Below are 18,501 nucleotides of genomic sequence, written 5' to 3' on the forward strand. Positions count from 1 at the left end.
TTGATTATTTAGAAATTGGTTACTAAGTTTATGGGTTTTAAAAAATACTCACTTTATATCCATATATTCCTTCCTGTCAGCCTTTCAAGTATTCTTTTGCCAGAGATGCGACAGGGAGAAAAGAAAAACTTTTAGTAATGTGAATTTTGATAAATATTTTCAAAAATACTTAGCACAAAAAGGAGTTGAAATTTTTAGCTAAAATTAATTTGAATGCTTATTTTCATTTAAAAAAATCTCTATCATCCTATGACATAAATTCCTATAACACTGATTACATTTTATCCAAGGGAAGTTCTATGTACTTATTCTTAAAACTTCATGTCATCTTAAATTCATCCATGTAAGTACTTGTTTGTCACATCTTTCTGGTTGAAACCTTAACTTCTTTCTCCCTTCTACTATTTATTTACTTCTTGGTGATAACCCTTATGGCAGTTGCTTTTACAAATATCCTGGGGAAAACGTTCTTTTAAGATATCATTTACTTACCAAACAAACAAAAAAACATTATTTTTATTATATAGAAAGACATTTTGGACAATTATAGAGAAAAGGTAGCATGGTGTAACGTGACGTGTATGCATTGCTTTGAAGTATTGAGAGAGCTAGATTCTAAAACTCTTTGAAATTTAGAGTGTCCTCTGAGAAGTTTCAATTTCCCCATCTGTAAAATGTGGTAAATAATATGTACTTTAGTAGAGCTATTTTGGTGTCTGCAGGGAAGAATATGTAGGATACCTGGCACAATGTGTATTTAATGAGAGCTACTATTAGTAAAGTAATGATGTAAATTAAGAACTAAAAAGCAGAATAATTTTTGTTAGAATAAAATGCAGTGCATACCACACCTTTATTTGTTAGCATCAAGGCCTGGCCCCACCCAAGAGCCTATAGGCTCCAGGGCTAAGATGCCTCAGTCCAAAGAACTAACTGGGCAGAGACACAGCCCCACCCATCAACAGACAGGCTACCTCTATACATGCCCCTTGACATGGTCCTGCCACCAGAGGGCCAAGACCGAGCTCCACCCACCAGTGGACAGGCACCAACCCCTGCTACCAGGAAACTTCTAGACCAGCTTCACCCACCAGGGGGCAGACACCGGAAGCAAGAAAACTACCATCGCACAGCCTGCATAATAAGTCTGCAAATACAGGCCAAACCCTACCCTAGGACAAGCTGACCCCTGGCCCTTGGGTGTTGAAAAGGGAGTACACTACTGAGACCTATTGAGTTCTCCTACAGAAGGCCACTTCTCTAAGGTTGAGAAATGTAACTAACCTACCATATACATAAAAATACAGATAGCAACATAGACACAATGAGATGGAAGAGGAATATGTTCCAGATGAAGGAACAAGATAAAATCCTGGAAGAACAACTAAGTGACATGGAGATAAGCAGTCTACCTGAGAAAGAGTTCAAAGTAATGATCGTAAAGATGATCCAGTAACTCAGGAGGAGAATGTATGTACAGAGTGAGAAGTTAGAAGTTTTTAACAAAGAGACATTATGAAGAACAACCAAACAGAGTTGAACAATACAATAACTGAAATGAAAAATACACTAGTAGGAATAATTAGTAGACTAAATGAGGCAGAAGAGTGAATCAATAAGCTGGAAGACAGAGTAATGAAAATCACTACCACAGAACAGAAACAAGAAAAAAGAATGAAAAGAAATGAGGACAGTTTAAGAGACCTCTGGGACAATATCAAGTGTGCTAATATTCGCATTGTAGGGGTCTCAGAAGGAGAAGAGAGAGAGAAAGGGTCTGAGAAAATATTTGAAGATAATAACTGAAAACTTCCCTAACCTGGGAAAGGAAACAGTCACTCAAAGTCAGGAAGCACAGAGTACCATACAGGATTAACCCAAAGAGGAACACACCAAGATACATTGTAATCAAAATGACAAAAATCAAAGTTAAAGAATATTAAAAGCAACAAGGGAAAAGTAAAAAATAACATTTCGGTAACTCTCATAAGACTATCAGCTGATTTTTTAGCAGAAACTGCAGACCAGAGGGAATGGCACGATGTATTTAAAGTAATGAAAAAGAAAAGTCTACAAACAAGAATACTTTACCCAGCAAGGCTTTTGTTCATATTTGGTGGAGAAATCAAAAGCTTTACAGACAAGCAAATGCTAAAAGAATTCAGCACTACCAAACCAGCTTTACAACAAATGCTAAAGGATCTACCCTAGGCAGAAAAGAAAAAGCCACAACTAGAAACAAGAAAAATTATAAAATGGAAAAGCTCACCAGTTTAGGGTTAGGGTTAGGGTTAGGCAAACATACAGTAAAGGTAGGGACTCATCCACACACAAAGCTAGTAGGGAGGTTATAAGACAAAGTAGTAAAATCATCTGTATCCATAATAAGCAATTAAGGGGTACACAAAACAACTAGATGTAAAATATGATACCAATAACAGTAATCGTGATGGGATGAGAGCACACATGTGGGCTATTTTAAATGCATTTGAAATTAAGAAGTCAGCAACTTAAAACAATCATGAATATATATAGACTGCTATATTAAAACCTCATGGAAACTGCAAATCAAAAAACTATAGTAGATATACAGATGAAAAAGAAAAAAGGAATTGAAACATAACACTAAAGATAGTCATCATATCACAAGAGAAGAGAACAAAGGAAGAAAGGGGGGAAAAAGACCTGCAAAAACGAAACCAAAACAATTAACAAAATGGCAATAAGAATATACATATTGATAATTACCTTAAATGTAAATGGATTAAATGCTCCAACAAAGAGACATAGAGTGGCTGAATGGTACACAAACAAGGCTCATATATATGTCTGTAAGAGACTCACTTCAGATCTAGAGACACATACAGATTGAAAGTGAGGGGATGGAACAAGGTATTCCATGCAAATGGAAATCAGAAGAAAGCTGGAGTAGCAATATTCATAACAGACAAAATAAATTTTAAAATAAAGATTGTTACAAGAGACAAGGAAGGACACTCTGTAATGATCAAAGTGTCAATCCAAGAAGAAGATCATATCAATCATAAATATATATGCACTCAACATAGGAGCACCTCAATATATGAGCCAAATGTTAACAAACATAAAAGGAGAAGTGGAGGACAATAATAATGGAGGACTTTAACACCCCACTTACATCCAGATGAAAATCAGTAAGGAAACACCGGACTTGAAAACACATTAGACCAGATAGACTTAGTTGATATTTATAGAGCATTCCATCCAAAAGCAGCAGAATACACATTCTTTTCAAGTGCACATGGAACATTCTCCAAGATAGATCACATGCTGGGCCACAAAACAAGCCTTGGGTAAATTTAAGAAAATTGAAATCATATCAAGCATCTCTTCCAACCACAACACTATGAGATTAGAAATCAACTACAAGAAGAAAACTGCAAAAAATAAAAAAAACCAAACATGTGGAAGCTAAACAATATGCTACTAAACAACCAATGGATCACTGAAGAAATCAAGGAGAAAATCAAAAAACACCTAGAGAAAAATTAAAATAAAAACACAATGATTGGGCTTCCCTGGTGGCGCAGTGGTTGAGAGTCCGCCTGCAGATGCAGGGGACACGGGTTCGTGCCCTGGTCCGAGAGGATCCCGCATGCTGTGGAGCGGCTGGGCCCGTGAGCCATGGACGCTGAGCTTGCACGTCCGGAGCCTGTGCTCCACAGCAGGAGAGGCCGCAGCGGTGAGAGGCCCGCGTACTGCAAAAAAAAACCCCAAAACACAATGATCTAAAACCTATGGGAGGGACTTCCCTGGCAGTCCGGTGGTTAAAGACTTCGCCTTCCAATGCAGGGGGTGTGGGTTCAATCTCTGGTTGGGGAGCAAAGATCCCACATGGCTTGTGACCAAAATACCAAAACATAAAATGGAAGCAGTATTGTAACAAATTCAAAAAAGACTTTAAAAATGGCCCACATTAAAAAAAAAAATCTTTAAAACCTATGGGACACAGCAAAAATAGTTCTAAGAGGGAAGTTTATAGTGATACAAGCTTACTTCAGGAAACAAGAAAAATCTCAAATAAACAACCTAACATTACACCGAAAGCAACTAGAGAAGAACAAACAAAACCTGAAGTTAGTAGAAGGGAAGAAATCATAAAGATCACAGCAGAAATAAATGAAATACAGACTAAAAAACAATAGAAAAGATCAATGAGACTAAAAGCTGGTTCTTTGAAAAGATAAACAAAATTGATAAACCTTTAGCCACACTCATCAAGAAAAAAAGGGAGAGGACCCAAATCAATTCTATCAGTAAAATCAGAAATGAAAAAGAAGTTACAACTGACACCACAGAAATACAAAGAATCATAAGAGACTACTACAAGTAACTATATGCCAATAAAATGGACAACCTAGAAGAAATGGGAAAATTCTTAGAAAGGTAGAATCTCCCAAGGCTGAAGCAGGAAGAAATAGGAAACATGAACAGACCAATTACCAGTAATGAAATTGAATCAGTAATTTTAAAACTCCCAATAACCAACAGTCCAGAACCAGATGGCCTCACAGATGAATTCTACCAAACATTTAGACAAGAGTTAACACCTCTCCTTCTCAAACTATTCCAAAAAATTGCAGGGGAAGGAACATTTCTGAACTCATTCTGTGAGGCCACCATTAATTACCCTGATACCAAAAACCAGACAAAGATATCACAAAAAAAAGAAAATAAAAGGTCACTATCACTAATGAACATTGATGCAAAAATCCTCAAAAAAATACTAGCAAAACCCACAGATCAGTCATTGTGATACACCACATTAACAAATTGAAGAATGAAAACCATGTGATCAACTCAATAGATACAGAAAAAGCTTTTGATAAAATTCAACATCCATTTATGTAAAAAAAAAAACTCCAGAAAATGGGCATGGGGGAACATACCTCAGCATAATAAAGACTATATATGACAAACCCACAGCTAACATCATACTCAATGGTGAAAAGCTGAAAGTATTTCCTCTAAGATCAGCAACAAGACAAGGATGCCCACTCTCGCCACTTTTATTCAACATAGTTTTGGAAGTCCTAGCCACAGCAATCAGAGAAGAAAAAGAAATAAAAGGAATTCAAATTGGAAAAGAAGAAGTAAAACTGTCACTGTTTGCAGATGACACGATACTATACAAAATCCTAAAGACACTGCCAGAAAACTATTAGAGCTCATCAATGAATTTGGTGAAGTTTCAGGATACAAAATTAATGCACAGAAATCTGTTGCATTTCTCTACACAAACAACAAAAGATCAGAAAGAGAAGTTAAGGAAAGAATCCCATTTACCATCGAATCAAAAAGAATAAAATACCTAGGAATAAACCTACCTAAGGAGGCAAAAGACCTGTGCTTCAAAAACTATGACACTGATGAAAGAAATTGAAGATGACACAAACAAATGGAAAGATATGCTGTGTTCTTGGACTGGAAAAATCAATATTTTAAAAATGACCATACTACCCAAGGCAGTCTACAGATTCAGTGCAACCCCTATCAAATCACCAATGGCATTTTCCACAGAACTAGAATGAAAAATTCTAAAATTTATATAGAAATATGAAACACCCTGAGTAACCAAAACAATCTTGAGAGAGAAGAATACAGCTGGAGGAATCAGACTCCCTGACTTCAGAGTATACTACAAAGCTACGGTAATCAAAACAGTATGGTACTGGCACAAAAACAGGTAAATTGATGGAAAAGGATAGAAAGCCCAGAAATAAATCCATGCACTTATGTTTAATCTATGACAAAGGAGGCAAGAATTTACAATAGAAAAAAGACAGTCTCTTCAATAAGTGGTCCTGGGAAAACTGGACAGCTACATGCAGATGAATGAAATTAGAACATTCTCTAACATGATATACAAAAATCCACTCCAAATGGATCAGAGACTTAAATGTAATAATACTGGGTACTATAAAACTCCTAGAGCAAAACATAAGAAACCATAAACAAAACAAAAAGACAATATATGCAAATTGGGAGAAAATTGGGAGAAAATATATGCAAACAATGCAACCGTCAAGGAATTAATCTCCAATTGGTAGGAATTGTAAATTGGTGCAGCCACTTATGGAGAACAGTTTGGAGATTTCTTTAAAAACTAAAAATAGAGTTACGATAGGCTCCAGCATCCCAACTCCTGGGCATATTTCTGGAGAAAACTAATCTAAAAAGATACATGCACCCCAATGTTCATAGCAGCACTATTTACAATAGCTAAGACATGGAGGCAACCTAAATATCCATCGACAGCTGAATGGATAAAGAAGATGTGGTATATATACACAGTGGAATACTAGTTAGCCATAAAATAATGAATAATGCCATTTGCAGCAACATGGTTGGACCTAGAGATTATCATATTAAGTGAAGTAAGTCAAACAGAGAAAGACAAATACCATATAACATCACTTTTATGTGGAATCTAAAAAAAGTGATATGAATGAACTCATTTACAAAGCAGAAATAGACTCACAGATATAGAAAACAAACTTACGGTTATCAAAGGGGAAAGGTGGGGGGAGGGATAAATTAGGAGTTGGGATTAACATACACACACTCTCTATATAAAATAGATGAACAACAGGGACCTACTCTGTAGTGCAGAGAACTATATTTGGTGTATATATATATATATATATATATATATACTGAGTATATATATTGAATATATATATTGAATCACTTTGCTGTACACCTGAAACTAACACAACATTGTAAATCAACTATACTTCAATTAAAAAATAATGAAACAAAATAAAATTGGATGAGAGAAAAACTAAACACTGTAAAAGCAATCAATCTAATTAGAAAATGGACAACAGACATGGAGAGACATGTCACTGCAGAGGATATACAGATGGCAAATAAGCACATGAAAAGGTATTCAAATTTATTAACAGATAAGGAGAAGCAAATTAAAATAACAATGGGATGTCACTGTACTCCAATCAGAATGGCTAAAATCAAAAGTAGTAACAACACCAAATGCTGGCAAGGATATGAATGGTACAACAAATCTGGAAAACAGTTTGGCAGTTTCTTAAAACATTAAACACATTACTACCGTACTACCCAGCATGTGCACTCCTGAGAATCCATCCCAGCTATATAAAAACTTATGTTCACCAAAAGAACCTGTGCATGAATGTTTATAGCAGCACTATTCCTAATACTTGAAAACTGGAAGCAAACCAGATGTCCTTCAGTGGGTTAATTAAAGTGTGGTACATCCATAACATTGAATACTACTCAGCATTAAAAAAAAAAAAAAAGCTATTGATACACACAACAGTTTGGATGAGTCTCTAGAAAATTACTATGCTGAGAAAAACCAATCCCTAAAGGTTACATGCTGTATGATTCTATTTGTTCATCATTCTTGGCATGACAAAATTATAGAAATAGAGAACAGATTAGTGGTTGCCAGGAGTTAAGGAGGAAATGGGAGCAGGAGAGAAGTAGGTGTGGCTGTAAAAGGGTAACAGGAGGGATCCTTGTGGAATTGTTCTTTTTCTTGGCTGTATCAATGTCTATATCCTGGTTGTGATGTTGTACTATAGTTTTAATTATCTGTGGGGAAAACCAGGAAAAGTGCACATGCAATTTCTCTGTATTATTTCTTACAACTGCATGTGAATCTACAATTATCTCCAAACAACTAGTGTAAAAAATTAAGTTGTAAAAATAAAAGCAACATGCACCTTTATTTGTAAAAAAATTTTCTTTCACTTACACAGTGATATGAACTTCCCATTTGGGCTGCTCAGAACCTGTCTTCTATAATCCATTGCATAATTAAACTCCTGCTGTTCTTAAACTGAAGCAAATCATTAAAAATTTTTTTTTAAAGAAACTAAATTTGGGAAATAAAACTGGCCTTATTTTTAATTTTGGACACATTTGAATTTGACTTGAGCATCTTTGAAATACTAATGCATAGATATTTGAAATGCCTAATTCAAAAAATACTTTTTGCAAGATGGTCATGACTATTTTAATGCTGGGGGAAGCTTCTATAAGAGTAAACCTCATGGTTTAGAGATCAAAGGCTCTCCAGTTCTTCAGTGTCTACACTGACTCCAGAGCTACTTAACACTTGTATTGAATAAAACTAGAATAAAAATCACAGCTTTTATTACCCTTTCATGGCTGCATGTAGTCTTTCCAATTAAAGTTTGAATACGTTGTATGACAGGCGTCAGTTTTCTTACCTGAAGATAAGTTCTATATCTTTAGAAAAAGTCTTAATCATATTAACTATTATATCCATGATAAAAAATTGTACTCCATTTTAAAGTTTTTTTCCTTTCACTACAAAGAAAGAAAAATATAAACTGTTTCCAATTTGCATGACATCTATAATAAAAAGTTTAATAGTATCTACCCTTTACTGAGCTATTGTCTGCACTCCATCAAATCCCTTCTTTATACTGTTTTAAAAGTGATCAAGACAGAAAAATATGAGAATTCTAACTCAACATGTTGAACTGATCCCAACTATTTGCATCTTCTCCACCCTTACATGCAATTAAAATGGTAAAATAAATATAAAAATAAGAATAAATCCATAGTAGTGATGAAAAGCAGGGAATGATGCTATTAGAGGCATTTGGGAACTTTTGAAAGAAAAAAACAAATGGCTGAGTAATATTCCATTGTACATATGTGCCACATCTTCTTTATCCATTCCTCTGTCGATGGGGAAGGGTAAGCTGGGATGAAGTGAGAGAGGGGCATGGACTTATACACTACCAAATGTAAAATAGATAGCTAGTGGGAAGCAGCCATATAGAACAGGGAGATCAGCTCGGTGCTTTGTGTCCAACTAGAAGGGTGGAATAGGGAGGGTGGGAGGGAGACGAAAGAGGGCGGAGATATGGGAATATACGTATACATATAGCTGATTCACTTTGTTATACAGCAGAAACTAACACACCATTGTAAAGCAATTATACTCCAGTAAAGATGTTAAAAAAAAATGGTGTTGGATTTAGGCAGGGATTAGTCCCAACAAGTAAAACACCTCAACAGCTTATACATGGAGCAGTTGACTTTATTTTCCTACCACATGGTAATAACTCTCTCAGTAAGGTGAAGTCAGGTGAAGCCCCTACTGTGGGAACTGGAGTAGGAGAGAGAAATGAAGCAGTATCCTAGGTAAACAAAAATGGTTTACCAGGAACACCAGATATTTGAGGAAAATTAGCAACCAAAAAGAGAGGAACCAAGATCAACAAATAAAGTAAATGACCTCTGAGAAAAACAAAAATTAATGCCAGAGAAAGATTGTAATCAGTTTCCTCAGAAAGATTTGGGAGATTATTGAACTCAGAAAATTAGGAACAGGTCATTTTTTAATGGAAAACAAGTTATTTTTTTAACTTGGAAAATAAGAAATGTTATTGAAAATTAAAAATAGGATCATCATACCTAAAGTCATAATAATATGCCTAAATGTTTCATGCCTTAATCTAATTTGTTCTGATGTATTCCCCAGAGCCTAGAACAGTGCCTGACACATGGTTGATGATCAGTAGTATTTTTTGAATAAATTATAGAACACCAAATAGTAAAATATCCCAGAATATAAAACAAGAAAGATCAAAGAGATTCAATATCCATTTAATATGAACTCTAGACGTAGGAGAAGAAGCCACAACAGTTATTAAGAGAGTGTGGTACTAGCACAGGAATAGATCAGTGGGAACACAGTAGAGTCCAAAAATGTAAACCCAGTCTATATTTGGAAATTTAGTATATGATAAAGGTGGCATTTCAAATCAGTAAAGAAATAAGTGATGGTATTGGGACAGTAGGCTATCATTTGGTGGAAAAAATACTTAGAATTAAATTTGTCACCATGTACCATATACACAAAATATTTCACGTTGATTAAAGTTCTAAAAATACTACTGGTCTAGCTTCCCATTTTTACCACCCCACCTCATCCCCATTTTAAAAAGTATAAGAAGGCATCTAATTTTATTGCCACTGACTTGACAGGACATTGTTTTGTGTTGATATAATTTATCAGTGGGCCAGTGTCTAGGAAGTCTGTCATCTCCATGTATTTCTACTGATGCCACTTGCTAATCTTCTGACATTCAGCTGTTTTCTCTGGGAACTCATTTTGAACCTTGGTTTTGCTTGGATAATTTAATATTAAATTTGATAATTTAATATCAATAAAGTCAACAATATTGACTTTTGTTAGCACCACGTTTTCTTTGTGCTGACACCACTGTATCCCTGTAGTCCTATTTGACATTTTTTTAAGGAGGTTGATGAGGTCCCTTTATAATTAAATTAAATGAATTCAAATGACTTAAAATCCACTTAAATCCAAGTAAGTGGATTTTTTAAAATGTCCATTAGTTTAAATAATTTGAAAATAGCAGAGGAAACATAGAAGTGGATATTTGAAACTTAGGTTTCAATCCAGAGAAAATTTGGAAATAAATGTACACATTACCTGAATCTCATTCTAGTTAGGAATTTTGTGTTCTCATCTTATTCATATGTGAATCATATCTGTCTGGGTTACAGTAATGTTATGAAATTCTTAGTATTGCATCAGAATGTTGTATTTCATTTATATTTTGATACAGCATAAAGATATTCTTAGGAACTTGGTTCTGACTGATGAAGATAATCCAAAATAAGGGTAGAGGATGTGTGCTATCCTGTATGTGACACCAGTAAATTCATACATTAGTCCCTTTAAGGTAATAACTAAGCTGGCACTGGCTTCATTGATGTGGGACCAGTGCAGTCTCAATAGGCCCCACGCTAAGAAGGGCCCTATGCTTGGGGTGTAATGCTTTTGCATAGCTGTCTAAAATTCTTAATTCTTATCTCTGAATTTGTATTTTGTAAGTGAAGTCTGTGGGAAGATGGATCACGTGCTGGGGCTTGGAGCCTTGGCTCATCTGTGGTCCCAGCTCCCGCCATCTCCCCATATTACTAGGTAGGATTCTTGGCCACCTGACCCTCCAACCCTAGTGCTCCCAGCCAGCTCACCAACTGCTGATACAGCACTGAGACCCTGAGTGTGGGGATGGTCAAGATTGAGTATATGTACTGAGTTGCAGGGCAAAACCCCTGGGTGCCTGTGAGGGTCTCCGCTCATCCTGTTAAGTGTCCCTGTGCCCAAGGGAATACAACAGTAAGTGGCAAATAAAAGCACCATGACAGATATAGAGAGAGACCATGGAATAAAGGAAAAACTTTTTTCCCTGCTTTTGGAACAAAGAGCCCCACATTTCCATGTTGTACTGCGTCCAGCAACTCCATGTAGCTAGCCTTGACTCACAATCATTCATGTGTCTACTCAGTTTCAGGTCCTCAGAGATATTCCCTAATCACTGCATAGCAGGGATCACCAAACTTTTCTGTATGGGACCAGAGAATAAAATAGGCTTTGTGAGTCCTATGGTCTCTGCTGCAGCTATTCAGCTCTGCTACAATCGCATGAAATATAAGTGAATGAGCATGACTATGTTCTGATAAAACTTTATTTATAAACATTGCAATTTGGGTTTTATATAATTTTCACCTGTCACTAATATTATTCTTCCATTTTTTTCAACCATTAAAAGATGTAAAAAATATTTTTAGCTCACATGCTTTACAAAAATAGTCAGAAGTCTGGGTTTGGCCCATGATCTATAGTTTGCTATCTCTAGTTAAGTAAATATGTGTGGGAACAAGTCCTTTGGAAGCTAGAAAGATATGAGTGCTGGACCATGGAGGCAGGGGAGATATTTTAGAGGTCCCACTTATCTTAAACATTAAAACTTGGCAAATTCCACTAGTAATTTCAGTGAATTTGTGAAAACACTTTTTTTTTTCTTATACTGAATGACTTAGCAGGATTCCATCAGAATAGTTTTTTAAAAACAGAATATATTAAAATGAAAGTTTAAACAAATATTCCAGACCCATCCTCTTTTATCTCCATTTTTAATATCACTACCATCTCTTTATTCTTTTCTCCCATTGCTATTATTTCCCCACACAGATATCTCTTTTTTAAAAATAAATTTTTATTTATTTTATTTATTTATTTTTGGCTGTGTTGGGTCTTCGCTGCTGCACGCGGGCTTTCTCTAGTTGCAGCGAGCAGGGGCTACTCTTCGTTGCAGTGCGCAGGCTTCTCATTGCAGTGGCTTCTCATTGCAGAGCATGGGCTCTAGGTGCATGGGCTTCAGTAGTTGTGGCACATGGGCTCAGTAGTTGTGGCACATGGGCTCAGTAGTTGTGGCTCACGGGCTCGAGAGCACAGGCTCAGTAGTTGTGGCACATGGGCTTAGTTGCTCTGCGGCATGTGGGATCTTCCTGGACCAGGGATCGAACCCGTGTCCCCTGCATTGGCAGGCGGATTCTCAACCACTGCACCACCAGGGAAGCCCCCAGATATCTCTTATTAATTCTGCCTCTGTCCTTTGTGTTTTGAGGCACCATCTACTTGTCTCTAGGTTTGAATACATGAACATTCCTTCCAATCTAAGCCCTTTGTGCTAACTACTTATGTAATCATGAGTAAATCATTTAAGTGAGCCACTGCATTCTGTGCTAGTTAGGATAAGTAGTTCTAGGGCCACCACAGGCAAACCCAGAATCTCAATAGTTTAACATAAAGGATGTTTATTTCAACTTCTCATAAAGCCCAAGTTGGGTTGAATGACCCTACTTCATCTTGCAACTACATCATCTGGAGAGTAAGAGAGGGATGGAGAAGGCTCATTTCTACTAACAGGTCAATCAGTCAGTTACATGGCCTCAACCTAAATGCACATAAGGCTGGGAAATAAAAGGGAACCTAGCTTGTGGTTTTGTTGAGCACTAAAATGATGTGTAAAATGATCCCTTAAAACAGGAGTTGGCCAACTTTTTCTCTGAAGAACCAGACAGTAAATATTTTAGGTGTTGTGGATAATGTGGCCTGTGTCACAACTTCTCAAATCTATCATTGTAGTGTTGAGAGTAGTCAGAGACAATAAGTGAATGAATGAACATAGTATTCTAATAAAACTTTATTTTCATAAACAGGAGGCAGGCCAGATTTGGACCACAGGTCATAGTTTGCTGATCCCTTTCTTAGAGCATGACTAACATATAATGATTCTCATTTTTCATCATCTCAGATGCTCAGAGAACTTCGGGCAATGACTCCTCACTGCCTCAATGTTCCTGAAGCTGGCTAATGATAACCTATAGGCAGTTCTGAAGAAGCAAATAAGAATGAGGTCAGATGATCAATGGTTTCTTCCCTTTAGAATTTCCATTAGCCTGTCTCCCTTCCTCCAGATATGTTATTTGAAGCTATGATACAAGTGAAATCATAGTACTCTGTTCAAAGAAAGAAAGGGAAATATCATGTAGATTTGCATAACAACCGTATAGACTAAGAAGTCTATTCTGAGTCCCGATAGCATCCAAGCATATATCTTGTGTACTTCTGGTATAGGAGTGTATACATTTGTATTTCCCACAAAAATAACCTTATCATTTAGCATCTACCCAATTGAGAAATCTATGAGCCACCCTAGACTCCTCCCTTAAAATCAACCTACACATCCAATCAGACGCCAATATCTAAAGAGCTATAACCACATTAGCATCTCCTAAAAACATCTGCTATCTCCAACACTGTTGCAGCTGCTTTACCTCAGGACCCCATTATGTCTTGGCTGGAATTCTGTAACATCCTCCTAATTAGTCTCCCTTCCTCAAATTCTGCCCTTACCTGTTCATTCTCTAAACTGCTCAAATGATTTTACTGAAATACAAACCAAACTATGAAACCCTCTTGCTTAGAAATCATCCAGTGGTTCCTTAAAATATTCAGGTTAAAGACCAAACTCCTTAATATGGCATTAGAGGCCTTTATGATTTGTCCCCCTGCAACATCCAATATCTCATGGCTTGAATCCATCACTACCTTAGCATACTCTGCTCTACAGCCATACTGAACTGTTTGCAGTTTGCGCTCTCCTTCTCCCCATCCTCTTTTGTTTGCTTACCACCTCTGCTTCATCAAGAATCAACTCAGCCATCAATCACCTGCTTGTGGAAGCCTTTCCCAATCCCCTCCATAAAGTAGAGTTTCACCTTTTATATTTTGTGTCCACTTATCATGACGCTTATCACTCTACTATACTATACTGACACATAATCCTTGGATTGCTTGTCTCTTCCCTCCTGCACCATCCCTCCTCCCACTTCAAGTCTATAATCACCTGGAGAAGAGGGACAATGGCTTACTCATTTTATTCCTATCATACTGCTTACCAAGGTATCCACAATTTAGTATACACTCAGCAAATATTTGTACAATGAATTAATGCAGAAGAATAGTTTGTTTGCTTTTATGATTGCATAACAAATTGCGCTTTTCATGCATTTAAAACGTTGTGTGGTCAAAGTTCAGAAACGTATTTAAGACACATAAGTAAAGGAGTCATACATATCAGTTGGCTTGATCCTTGTAATGTTTATGAGAGGGAACATTATATAAATTTGGTCTGTTGCCTTTATACAAAGTGAAACAAAAGCAAAACACAACACAATGAAACAAAACCACAATGATGGACATACCTGTGTTTCCATTGCAGCCAGTGTCATATTCCATGCCTTTTAATTGCTGTTATATAGTCTAGTAGAAAGAACATTGAATATGAATTGAGATTCAGTACCCCCAAGGAGAGACATTTCATGAGAAACCAAGTCTGACATTGAACCCCAGTCTTTCATACTTCAAAAGCAACTGAGTCCTATGTGGGTACTAATTTGAATTTCATTACTGAGTTCATGTGTCATAATAATAAATGACTTACCCTCTTGTGTAACAATATATATGCCTTTCAACCTCTCCCATAAAAATAATGCAATGGTGAAAGTATAAAGCATATTATGATAATCTGCACACCTTATGTAGAAAAAGCTCTGTAAAATACATTTCAATATCATTGTCTATTTTAGATTATAGACTAAGTGATGTGTACTTTATAAAAAAAAAACATGAGCTGGAAGAGACAGGGTAACTTGAATATTCTGCAGGAAAATAATTGTGGAATTCAGTGATAAAATTAACAAGTATTTTAGGGCAGTGAAAGTGTTAGTAAACCAAAAGTTTATTGTACTTTGGGGAAAGTAAAGTACAATAAACTATTACAAAGCGATTGTAGTTAATCTCTTATCAAGCATTACAAGAGATTGTTAATATTTCATTAATATGAATAAGAAGAATAAAAAGTAAGAAAACTTGGATTAATTCTTAGGAAATGTGCACAGTCCTGAGAGCCAAAGAGACTGCAGCTTTTCTGAAGGATGATGTTTGAAGCTCTGCTAAGCAGGAAAAAAAAAGTGAATATAATTAAAATTGTGGAAAAAACCAGAAAACTGCTCTAGGGAATAATCCATTACTGATAAAGGGTATAGAATATATCTGCTGTTACTCCATGATTTTACCTTTTGTGTTTAAATTGACTTTTCTTGCTATTTGGGGGTTAATTTAAATCCTTAAAAAAGAAGATCAAATTCCACTACAAATACCAAGTAGATTCTTAGATCCTGGAAAATGTGCTATACAACTTTACTTAATTCTAATGATGAAATCCCAGCATATGGTACTTGGGGACAATATCTAATGCCACCAATTCCTTGGACTATATAGAGAATAAAAAAAAATGGAACTGCCTTAATTATGTTTCAGTGTTGTAAGGGCCCTTTTATTATTAGATTCTATATCCTCAGAGTCTGGCAAATGCCAAGTCCTTAATAAGTATTAGTTGAATGAAAGGTGACTCAAAATTGCAACATTCTGAATAGATCATTAAGAGAAATTCTGTGCACTGTATTTTTGCAGTCTTCTGGGAAAATCTAACAAAAAGTCTAACTTATTTTATCAACTATGCCATGATATTTTTTCATTAAACAATTTTTTATTATTTAACTAATCAAGGGATTATTTAATGTCTCTCTGTGAAGCACAAGTATATTTTATATATAAAAAACAGTTTAACTGAAAAATATCACTTAAATTAAATTGATGGGGAGATTGGGCTGAAGATGAACATGATCATATTAATACTCTCATCATGCTCATTTATTTTAGCCTAAACAACGAACATCTATTGTGTCTTCTCTGGATTTTCATCGAATGAATCATAGCCAAGAATATTTTGAAATCAGCACATCTACAGGGTGTACAAGCTTTACTTCCAGCCCTCCTGTTAGTCCACCCACCTCTTCTGTGGCAACCACAGAAGTCAAGAACAAGGGAACTGGCCGTACAGGTAAAGTAGTCATTTATACAGCTATATTTTTGAGCTTTTAAAGCCAAAGCCTTTATGAGTTAGGGGACGTAAGAGGAATCTTCATATAAATCTCATTGTGTTTTTCGTTCACCTACATGTGTGGCAATGTAGAGGCTTACCATTTTTGTCAGAGTGTGGTGTAATATTCTTTTTGAATACACTAATGGCCTTTCAGTGGTTAGATATTAAAGATAGTGGTTTCATGCCAGGACTTTAATGGCACCACCCAAAATGTGTGGAGAAATGTAATCATCATCATATTTTCAGGTCTGACCTTTAAACAGAACCAAAATCTAACCTTTTAACAGTTGAAATGGTTTCGTATAGTATGTTACTATGGTTTCTTAATGTAATATGTCACCTCCATGTTACATCAAAAATTTTAGAATAGACTGATATTTAGTAATAATGTGGAAGGACAATGCTGAGTTGTTTTACATTGAAAAGTAAAACTTTTAATTTCACAAAATAAAATGTTTAAGGTGGGCATTTATCTACTTAAAAAAGTAGCATTTCATTATCTTACACTTAGATGGTTTGTTACATATTGTATTTAAGCATCTGAATATAAAGGCATTAGCACATGGTATATAATGGAAGAGAACAAGTTCCTGAGTCAGTTCTGTCACTGATTTGCTAGATATTTTCCATCAAATCACTTAACTTCTCTGATCTTTAATTTGCTCCTCTGAAAAGGGGAAATAATATCTACTCTTTGAGTAGTTGTAGTAATAAATGAGCTTATTTATGTGAAGCATTTTGGAAACTATGGAAATTAATATTCTTACTTAGTATTATCATTATTGCTTAATATTCTTTTTGCTTCTTTAATATTATTTTGTTTGAAATCTGTAGTAGTTTTAAGATAAGAAGAGCCTACTGTACATCTGTACTCATGCCAAGGTGGCTGACTTTTTCTTGACTTAAAAGTATAATCTAAATTAATGGGTAAATCTGTTTATTTTATAAATGATTGCATGCACAAAAAATTAATCTTTATAAAAATGTCAAGTATTAATAGAACAAAGACTAATACATAACACCTCACAAGCGAATTGTATGCTGCAAAACACTTCGAATAAGTGACCCAATGAATTTATTATAACAGAGAGCCATTTCAAAAGTAGCCTGAATTATAATTAAAGCTTCCTACTTGTTAGGCAACATATTATGTAATCTAAGTATCACTTAAGAATCATCAGAAAAAGATGGGTAAAGGGGGAGACCTTTGGAGGTAGACAGACTTGGATGATATGAATGGGTTAGCATTTAACTAGAAACATCACCTTAGTATTAATATGTAGCAGATAGATTTGAGTTGAGATGAGATTGGAGGTAGGGAGGTAGGGAGCAGCAATGGAAAATATAAATGGATTTGAGAGATACAAGGAAAGAGTAATCAACAGGTCATGGCAACTGATCAGAGGTGTGATGGTGAGGAAGAAAAGTTCAAGGAAAGCCCTAAAGTTTATTGCTTAAGCAGATGAGTCAAATCTGACTACTATTCTTTGAAATATGGAATGTTTTTAGATGAGAAGGAAGAGAGGGATGGGTCATGTAGGACCTAACATAGGCCATTTTAAGAACTTTGGCTTTTACTCAGAGTGAAATGGGGAGTAATTTCAGGTCTTTCAGTAGAGTGACTTGATGTAACTTCTGTTTTATGAAAATTACTTCAAATCTTGTGTTGAGAATAGACTGGAGAAGGAGGATAAGTGTGAAAGCAGGAAGACCAGTAGGAGGTTATTGTAGCATTGCATTAAGATGAGAGAGGAAGTCAGTCAGCTCAGGTCAAAGGTGAAGCAGTGGAGGTGGAGAGAAATTGAGGGATGTTTTATGTATTTTTTAAGATTGAGCCTATAGGATTTCATGATAGAGTAGATATAGTGCATGAGATAAAGAGAAGAATTAAGGAAAACTGCAAGATTTTTGTCCTAAACAATTGTAAAAATGGTTTTTACTGTCATCTAACATGAGACAGGTCCTGGGAAGAGCAGATTTTGTGAACAGGGAGAAATACCAGTTCATTTTTTAAAATTGAAGTATAGTTGATTTACAATGTTGTGTTAATTTCTGCTGTATAGCAAAGTGATTCATTCTTTTTTTATATTTTCTTTTCCATTATGGTTTATCA

The 18,501-nt window shown here is 35.6% G+C and overlaps 1 protein-coding gene across 19 annotated transcripts in view; it reads left to right on the forward strand.

Moving 5' to 3' along the window:
- ANKS1B (ankyrin repeat and sterile alpha motif domain containing 1B) overlaps positions 1-18,501 on the forward strand; it is a 1,162,364-nt gene that overhangs the window by 509,504 nt on the left and 634,359 nt on the right. For all 19 annotated transcript variants that reach the window (XM_060307139.1, XM_060307138.1, XM_060307130.1 and 16 more), the window contains one exon: positions 16,166-16,346. In XM_060307139.1, the coding sequence (XP_060163122.1) occupies positions 16,166-16,346 (181 nt within the window). The remainder of the gene's footprint in view (positions 1-16,165; positions 16,347-18,501) is intronic.

Source organism: Globicephala melas, chromosome 10, assembly GCF_963455315.2.
Source record: "Globicephala melas chromosome 10, mGloMel1.2, whole genome shotgun sequence".
Classification (NCBI taxonomy): domain Eukaryota; kingdom Metazoa; phylum Chordata; class Mammalia; order Artiodactyla; family Delphinidae; genus Globicephala; species Globicephala melas.